Source organism: Dipodomys spectabilis, unplaced genomic scaffold (assembly GCF_019054845.1).
Source record: "Dipodomys spectabilis isolate Male_0828 unplaced genomic scaffold, ASM1905484v1 ptg000422l, whole genome shotgun sequence".
Classification (NCBI taxonomy): domain Eukaryota; kingdom Metazoa; phylum Chordata; class Mammalia; order Rodentia; family Heteromyidae; genus Dipodomys; species Dipodomys spectabilis.
Window position 1 is genome coordinate 7,836,899 of NW_024871099.1, and position 9,336 is coordinate 7,846,234.

The following is a 9,336-nucleotide window of genomic DNA, read 5'->3' on the forward strand; positions in this document are numbered from 1 at the left end:
CAGAGACCCTGGACAGGTGGGAGCCTGTCTGTAGTCTGGACATCACGATGCCCACTCTGCCCTTCTCAGCCGTCTGGCCTGTGAGCGTGGGAGAGGTCTATGATGGGGGCTGTCCATCCGTACTGGTCCTGGAATCAGGTTTTACTCCAGAAACAGACCATTCAAAGGCAGTCTTGAAACTAGTCTTCCCAGAGCACTGGGCCACTGACACCTGCTGCCCCCGTGTGGCCTTAGCCAGCGCAGCAGCCGGAAATGAAACTACTTATTGCATCGCCAGCCAAAATTACACAGGACTTGAACCTGCACCCCTGGTGCACCACTATTACTGAGGAGGATCTGGAAGTGGCATCTGAGCAAGGGCCAGAGCACCGGGAAGTCACATCTAGGGAATGTGTAGATGAGGGTCTGCCGGGTTGGCTTGGCCTGGAACCTCACAGGATAAAGCTGGCAAATTGGTTCCATCCAGTGTGTTCACTGGGCAGCATCTGCTCAAGGCATTCAACATGACAGCAGGAATTCACCTGGCTACAAAAGCCAGTGTGCTTTGATGAGTGACTTCTGCCTCAGGCAGAAATAGTGTGAACCAGGTGCTTGTGGCTCAGGAGGCTGATATGTGAGGATCATGGTTCCAAGTCAGCCCAGACAGGAAAGCCCATGAGAGTCTTATCTGTAATTAACCACCAAAAGACTGGAAATGGAGCTGTGGCTCAAAGTGGTAGAGTGAAACCCTTGAGCAGAACAGCTCAGGGACAGTACCCAGGCTTGGAGTTCATGCCCCAGGACTGGCACCAAAAAAAAAAAGGCTTGGTTGGGTGCTGGTATATCATGCCCATAATCCTAGCTACTCCGGAGGCTGAGAACTGAGGATCAAGGTTCAAAGCTAGCCCTGGCAAGAAAGTCCATGAGTTTCTCATCCCCAGTGAACTACCGAAAAAGCTAGAAGTTAGCCAGATGCTGGTGGCTCACGCCTGTAACCCTAGCTACTCAGGAGGCTGAGATCTGAGGGATCATAGTTTGAATCCAGGCTAGGCAGGAAAGTCCGTCAAGACTCCTCTTTCCAGTAAACTACTCAGTTCCAGAAGTGGTACTGTGGCCCAATTTGGTACAGCATTAGCCTTGAGCTATAAAGAAGCTCAAGGACAGCACTTAGGGCCTAATTTCAAGCCCCAAGACTAGGGAAAAAACCAAGGGTGGATCTGTTGGTCATACACAGGACGGCTCAGTCATGAAGCAGAAAACAGACTAAGGAAGGCCAAGTTTTAATGTGGGGAGGCAGGGAGCCTAGGGAGTGGGCTCAGGCAGAGGGACCCCTTGGCCCTGATCTTGGGCCAACAGGCGCAGAAGCAGGGAGTGCAGGGCCCGGCAGACAGGTGTGTATCCCAGGCGACTGAGATGTAGGTAATCATACATGTCATGGTGGCTTATGGTGCCATCCGAGTGCACAAAGCCAGGGTCAGCATCCAGAAAATGGGCCCGTGGGTGGCCAGCCAGTGCTGCTCGAACTAGCTCATTCACCTGGCGGTTTTTCTCTCGAAGGGGGTTGGGGTGCTGGCCCCTTGGAAGCAGGCCCTGAGGAAGAACATCCATCTTAAGATAGCCTATCAGCATCTGGCTCTACATCTTTCTCTGTCAAACTGGCCACTTAACACCATGAACTTCCCAGCTGCCTGTTCTAGAGATAGCTCCTGCTAATATACCAGCTTCCACTGAGCAAGAATCTTATGAGTGCCAACCTCTTTCCAAGCACCATTCAGAAAACATGTTGACATCTACTAGTTGCTAGTGGCTCACACCTGTAGTCCTACTCAGGAGGTTGAGATCTGAAGGCTGGGCTTTGAAAGCCAGCAAGAGCAGAAAGTCTGTGAGACTCCTATCTCCTAGTACACAGCAAAAGGTGGGATGTGGAGTGTGGCTCAAGTGGTAATGCCAGCCTTGCTAGGCACTGGTGGCTCACACCTGTAATCCTAGCCATTCAGGAGGCTGAGATCTGAGGATCATGGTTCAAAGCCAGCCCAGGCAGGAAAGTCCATGAACCACCAGAAAACCAGAAGTGGCGCTGTCCCTCAAGTGGTAGAGCACTAGCCTGGAGCTGAAGAGCTGAGGGACAGCGTCCAAGCCCAGAGTTCAAGCCCCACAACCAACCAAAAAACAACAAAACTCTTATCTCCAATTAATCACTCAAAAACCAGAAGTGGGGGCTGGGAAGGTGGCTCAGTGGTAGAGGTTCGATTCCTCAGCACCACATAAGCAAAAAGAAAAAAGCCGGAAGTGGTGCTGTGGCTCAAGTGGTAGAGTGCTTAGCCTTGAGCCCAAAGAGGCTCAGGGTAGTGCCCAGGCCCTGAGTTCAAGCCCAACAACAGACACCCTCCCCATCCCTGCCTTGAGTTCAAGGCCCTGAGTCCATTCATCTATTCACTCCTTCCTTCTCTTCAGTACTGGGGGCTGAAGACCTTGTGAGGCACACCTCCAGTCCTTTTGGTTTTAGTCTGTTTTTGAGATAGCATCTCATTTTGACCAGGCTGGTCTAGAACCCTGTCAGCTGTGGGCTGCATCTAAGTTTTCACTATCCCTCCCAGCCTTTCTCACCAGTACCACGACCCGCGCCTGGGGCTGCCGCTGGTTCACCAGTTGCACAATGGCCTTGATGCCCCCGGTCACCTGCTCTGCTGTGTGCCCGTGGTTGTTGGTGCCCACCCAGACCACCACGATCTGTGGAAGGAGGTACACAAAGCAACATTAGCCAGGAAGGCCAAAGGTGCTTTTGAGAAAGATTAAACATACTTTAGGACTCCCCCATCCCTCCCTCAATCCCCCCCCCCAAAAAAAAAACCCAATCCTCTCCTGCTCACCTTGGGCCGTATGTGTTCCAGTTCCCCATTCTCCAGCCGCCACAGAACATGCTGGGTGCTGTCACCACCAATGCCAAAGTTAAGCGCGTGCAGAGGAGAGAAGAGTTCTCGCCAGATCTGTGGGGACAAAATCGTGTGGACACAGGTGCATCATCAGCACCAACCTATCACCCTCTGTCTAGTAATTAACCAAATACCACTACAGAAGAACTTTATGAAAACAGTCTGGTTGAATCTCACCTTGAGCAAACTTTGGCTGAACCTCCTTAGGTGGAAAGACATTTATGATTTATCTGCACCCCCACCCCTTCCTGGATAACCATTAAAGTTCAACCAAAGCCTCCTGTAAAGATGAAGGCTCTAGTTTAAGCAAACAAAGAGCCTCCCCTTAGTGAATCTTGCAAGAAAAACCTCATGACTTGGTACACACAAACCCAACCTGCCAAACTCAGAGCATACACTTTCTCAGCTGAGGAGCACTTAAAACAGATTCTCCAGCACTGGTGGCTCAGGCCTGTCATCCTAACTACTCAAGAGGCTGAGATATGAGGATCAAAGATGGAGGTTCCAAGCCAGCCTCAGGAAGGAGAAAGTCTGTAAGACTCTCATCTCCAATGAAGCACCAAAAAAGCCAGAAGTGAAGCTGTGACTCAAATGGTAGACCGCTAGCCTTGAGCAAAATAAAATGAAATAAATCTCAGGAACAGCGCCCAGGCTCCGAGTGCAAACCCCAGTAATAGCACAAAAACAAACAAAACACAGGCACTGCATTCTTCATACCTGGCTGTATGCCTCCCCAGTTACTCATCATACCTCTTACCCTGCCTGGCCTGGGTTCTGGGCCAGATGTGTCCATAAGGACACCAGGCCGAGAAGGAGCAGGAGGGAAGGGGCAGGGCCTCACCTCGCATTGATGCATTAGCTGGACCAAAGAGTCCCCGATGAACACGACTTCGGGTTCCTTGTCTTTGCTGTCCGCCACGAACCGATGGTGCTGCCCCGGGGAAGACACGGAGGGTGTGGTGGGGGGGTGTGTGGTGGGGGTGTCATGGGCATGCACAACCTCAGGCCCCGCCCAACCCACCCTGCTCCCTCGGGGAATGTGACACCCCAAGTGTCCTCAGCTTCCCCCTCCCCCAAGCACCGGATTCCCGGGTACCGCGATCGATCCCCGGGACTGTTCGCTCACCAGGGACATCCAGCGTCCGTCGCCCTGCACGTCCTGCACCGGCGTGGGCTTGCTGGCCGGATTCTCCTCTCCGCTCATGTTGGGGTTCCAGACGAGCGAGTGGGGTGGACCCCGGTGTGCTCCCGGGAGGAGGTGGCTCCGCCACGCCCACTCCTTAACCTCTCGGAGCAACAATGGACGACCCGGACGCGCGCACTCCCGCCGAGGACGGAGGCCGGGACTCGGCAGGGCGCTACCTCCTCCCCCGGGGCGGAAATCTTCACTTAGGAAGGAGGTGAAATCGGGAACGTAACGCTTTCTTCCCCCCCCCCCCCCCGCGGCGGCCTCACAGTGGACTCGTCCAGCTACTCACAAGCGCACCCGGGCCCTGGGGGAGGGGCGGGCGAGACCATTTAACACCATGGCGGGGGGGGGAGAGGGGAGAAACCATCACTGGCGTCCTGGGGAGGGACGAGGGACCTGAAAAAAAAACAAACCAAAAGGAGGTGGGGAACGATCTTAGCGCTTTGCGTTTGGGAAAAGCAAGCAAACGAACAAAACCACTGGCTGGCGCGAGAACACTGCGGGCGGGCCCACCTAGTGTGTGGAGGGGTGTGCCCCATTCACGTGGAAGAGCGAGTGGAGCAGTTCATTCCTGGATCTCGGGGAGGGGTGTTGGTGGTGGCTGGTCCGCACCTGGCTAGAAGAGGACGCTTCCATTTTCTACCAATGTGGGGGTGGAAGGTGGCAAAATCATGAAATATGAAGACGGAGTTCGGAGGCAGTGCCGGGATTTAGGGAACCTTATCAGACCGTGGGCTTTCCCAACCCAGAGCACCTACTATTCATTCATGTATTAACTATTCATTTTGTTGGTATGGGAGTTGAACTCTGGGCCTGGGCACTGTGCCTGAGCTTTTTTGCTCTAGCTTGGCACTCTACCACTAGAGCCAAAGCTTTATTTGGGGCTTTTAGCTGATTAATTGGAAATAAGAGTCTCATAGACTTTTCTGCCCCAGCTGGCTTCCAATCTCAATCCCAGAGCTCAGCCTCCTGAGCCACCAGTGCCCCGCGCTGTTGTTGCTTCTTTTCTTTCCTTTCCTTCCCTTCCTTCCTTCCTTCCTTTCTTTTCTTCCTTTCTTCTTTTTTTCCAGTCATGGGGCTTGAACTCAGCCTGGGCACTGTTCTTCAGCTCTTCAGCTCAAGGCTAGTGCTCTACCACGTGAGCCACAGTGCCACTTTCGGTTTTCTGGTGGTTTATTGGAGATAACAGTCTCACTGTACTTTCCTGCCTGGGCTGGCTTTGAAACATGATCCTCAGATCTCAGCCTCCTGAGTAGCTAGGGTTACAGGTGTGAGCCACCAGCGCCCAGCAAAAAATTAAAATTTTAATGAAAAAAAAAAAAAAGTCAGCTGGGCAACAGTGGCTCACGAGACTCCAATAAAGCACCATGAGACTCCAATAAAACACCAGAAAACTGAAGTGGCACTGTGGCTCAAGTGGTAGAGTGCTAGCCTTGAACTGAATTGCTGAGGGCCAAGTGCCCAGGTCCAGAGTTCAAGCTTCAAAACAAACAACAACAACAACTAAAGACACCACAAGATCTAAATGGAACATAGAAGGTACAGAAGAAGAAAGGAAATTAGAGATGTCTGCAAGAGCCCACGTCCAGCCTGGCACCCTTCCTGCAGATCATCTTGCAGATCTGTGGCCTCTGTTCCTCTCCCAACACAGAGGCCTGCTGATAACTTCAGCTGGGTGTATCTGGACTCTCAAATACACAACCACAGCCAAGGTCATGTAAGGTTATGTCTTTCCAGCTTCTTGCTCCAAATTAACTTCAGAGTTCAACAGCTTTTCTAATCACCCTTTTCTCTGGGACCAAGTGGGAGTCTCAGTCTCTCCTAAACATCCTGGTTATTTTCTCGTAGCCTCTATCTATTCTTCTGGGGTAGACATACTGAGACATAAAGATAAGTCTTATTTATTGTGTTATTTTATGTATCAATCCACTTCCCCGGACCCAAGCCTGGCACCTAGTGTCTGCTGAACAAGTACAGTACTTGCTAAATTAATATTACATGAATGGGTCAGATCCTAGCCTTACTCATGTGTTGGAAGACAGGTCCAGATACAGAAGTCTGAGCGATCAAAGTTGTGATTGAGGGAGGTACAGGGGACCTCTAGGTGAGAAAGAATTCTCTGAGGACTAGAGATTTTCTAGAAGTAGCTTCTTACCTACAGTTTGAAAGATAATGGAGATTGGTCAAGCAGGAGAAAAAGACACATAGACCTAGTGCTGCTAGTTCACACCTGCAATCTTAGCTACTTGAGAGGCTGGCATGAGGAGTACAGGGAATCACACCTGGGAGACTAGTCCAGGCAGAAAAGTTCACAAGACCCCTCTCAACTCATAGCTGGGATGACAGCTACCTGGAAAGCTGATATGGGGAAGATTGTGGTCTCGGGCCAGCTTAGGCAGAAAAGTCCTTGAGAGTTCTAGTTCAGTGGACAGAAGCTGTGTAAAGTGGTTCCCACTTGTTATCCCAATAGGAAGTGGAGCATAAAGTGGACAGATTGTACCCCAGGCACATGCACGAAGGAAGACCCTATTATAGAAGTTACCAATAAAAAGAAGGGTTGGAAGCATGACTCAGCACTAGAGTACCAGCCAAGCAAGTGTAAAGTCCTGAGTTCAAATCCCAGTACCACCAAAGGAAAAAAAATTAAAAGGCACACTGTCCTAATAGTATTTATTAGGGCAAGCAGATACCTTGCATTAATTTACTTTTAAAATCTGAGTGGTTTTAGGGGACGGGTATCAGTGTGAGGGCCAATAGACAGGGAGAATGAGGGGAATATGATCGAACTATTTTATATGCATGTATGAAAATAAGCTATGAGGGGCTGGGAAGGTGGCTCAGTGATAGAGCGCTTGCCTTGCAAGCCTGAGGCCCTGGGTTCGATTCCTCAGCACCATATAAGCAAAAAGAAAAAAGCCGGAAGTGGTACTGTGGCTCAAGTGGTAGAGCGCTAGCCTTGAGCTGAAGAGCTAAGGGACAGGGCCCAGGCCCAGAGTTCAGGCCCCACGACCGGACCCACCCCCCCAAAAAAAAAAAAAAAGAAAAAAAGAAAGAAAATAAGCTATGACATCTGTTGAAAAAAAAAAATTTTTTTTTCTTGTCGGTTGTGGGGCTGAGCTCTGGGCCTGGACGCTGTCCCTGTGCTTTTTAGCTCAAGGCTAACGCTCTACCACTTGAGCCATGGTGCCACTTCCAGCTTTTTCTGCTTATACAGTGCTGAGTAATCGAACCCAGGGCTTCATGCATGCAAGGCAACCATTCTACCACTGAGCCACCTTCCCAGCCCCTGAATTTTTTTTAACCTATTTATTTATTTTTATTTTATTTTTTAATTGAGAAAATACCATACAGAGGGGTTACAATTACATGGGCGAGATAATGAGTACATCTCTTATCAAGCATTGTTGCCTCCTCCTTTGTTTCCCCTTCCCATCCCTTCCCATCTCCCACCCCCCCCCTCCTCTTCCACCCCCCCTAAATTTTTTTAAAGAAGGATAAAGTAGAGAGATGGAAAGGGTGAGTTTGATGGGGACACATCATATACATGTATAGAAGTACTGTGAAATACCTCTTGTACAACTAATATATGCTAATAAAGAAAAGTTTGAAGCCTGGTGCCAGTAGATCATGCCTGTAATCCTAGCTACTCAGGAAGCTGAAAATCACAGTTCCAATACAGCCTGGGAAGAAAAGTCTGTGAGACTCTTTTTTGTTGTTGTTGTTGGTGGTGTTCATGGGGCTTGAACTCTGGGTCTGGGCGCTGTCCCTCAGCTCTTCAGCTCTAGGCCAGAGCTCTACCACTTGAGCCACAGCACCACTTCCAGTTTTCTGAGTGGTTTATTGGAGATAAGAGTTTTTTGGCCTTTCTTGCCTGGGCTGGCTTTGAACCACAATCTGCAGCTCTCAGCCTTGTGAGTAGCTAGGATTACAGGCATGAGCCACTGCCGCTCGGCTTTGTGAGACTCTTATCTCCAATAAACTACTCAGAAAAAGCCAGCAGTGGTGCTGTGGCTCAAACTTTGGTAGAGTGCTGGCGTTAAGCACAAAGAGGCTCAGGGACAGAACATAGGTCCTGAGTTCAAGTCCCAGGGCCAGCAAAAACAAAAGAAAAAAAAAGTTTGAGCTGGGTGCTGGCTCACACCTGTAATCCTAGCTACTCAGGAGGCTGAGATCTGGAGATAATGGTTCAGTCAGCCCAGGCAGAAAAGTCCAAGAAATTTATCTCCAGTTAACTACCAGAAAACCAGAGGTGGCGCTGTGTCTTAAGTGATAGAAGGCTAGCCTTGAGCTGAAGAGCTGAGGGACAGCGCCCAGACCCAGAGGTCAAACCCCACGACCGACCAAAAAAAAAAAAAAAAAGCTTGAGGGCTGACCTAGCAAATGCAACATCCTGAGTTTGATCCCCAGTACCAAAAAAAAAAAAAAAAAAAGACAAAAAAAAAATTAAGGAAAGTTTGAGCAGGCTGGGTGTGGTGGCACATGCGTGTAAGCCCAACACTCCAGAAGCTTAGGCAAGAGGATCAAAACTTTCAGGCCAGCATGTCTTCAAAGACCAAAATGTGAAGTCTGAAAGGGACAAGGGTAGGCAGATAACATAGAGAGATGAGGGCTTGGAATGTGGCTTAGTGGTAGAGTGCTTGCCCTAGCATGCATGAAGCCCTGGGTTCGATTCCTCAGTACCACATAAACAGAAAAAGCTGTAAGTGGCGCTGTGGCTCAAGTGTTAGAGTGCTAGCCTTGAACACAGAGAAGCTCAGGGACAGTGCCCAGGCCCTGAGTACAAGTCCCAGGATTGGCAAAAAATAAATTTAAAAAAACAGAGAGGTGAAAGGACAGTTTCTGAAGTAAAACATAGTGGAAAACATCTTCCACTCCATATCTACCACCACCACCAACAACGAAAAAGCCTCAGCTCATTCATTCACTCATTCATTCATTCATCAGGCACTGTTTCAAGTTATTTGTATCTAATCTGAATCATTCCATTTTACAAATAAGGAAACTGAGGCTCTGGAAGTAGAGGTGTGGGCTCAAGTGGTAGAGGACCAGCCTCGAGAGGGAAAAAGCCAAGCAAAGAATACAGAGATCCTGAGTTCAAGCCCCAGTACCAAACAAAAATCCCGAGCCTCTGAATAGTTACAAACATACAACTGACTCCAATGTACCAGTTTAGGTATTTGAACCTAAGTAGTCTAGCTCTAAGCCTAGTTCTGACTCTCCAGGAATCATCTCCAC

The 9,336-nt window shown here is 49.6% G+C and overlaps 1 protein-coding gene across 1 annotated transcript; it reads right to left on the reverse strand.

The window, feature by feature from the left end:
* Positions 1-1,243: 1,243 nt before the first annotated feature.
* On the reverse strand, positions 1,244-4,365 carry Pafah1b3 (platelet activating factor acetylhydrolase 1b catalytic subunit 3). Its single transcript, XM_042667832.1, has 5 exons — positions 4,039-4,365; positions 3,754-3,843; positions 2,850-2,966; positions 2,587-2,709; positions 1,244-1,569 (listed from the first exon to the last, which is right to left on the reverse strand). The coding sequence occupies exons 1-5, from the start codon at positions 4,114-4,116 to the stop codon at positions 1,282-1,284; spliced, it is 696 nt and encodes a 231-aa protein (XP_042523766.1). The 5' UTR covers positions 4,117-4,365; the 3' UTR covers positions 1,244-1,281.
* Between the last annotated feature and the right edge of the window lie 4,971 nt (positions 4,366-9,336).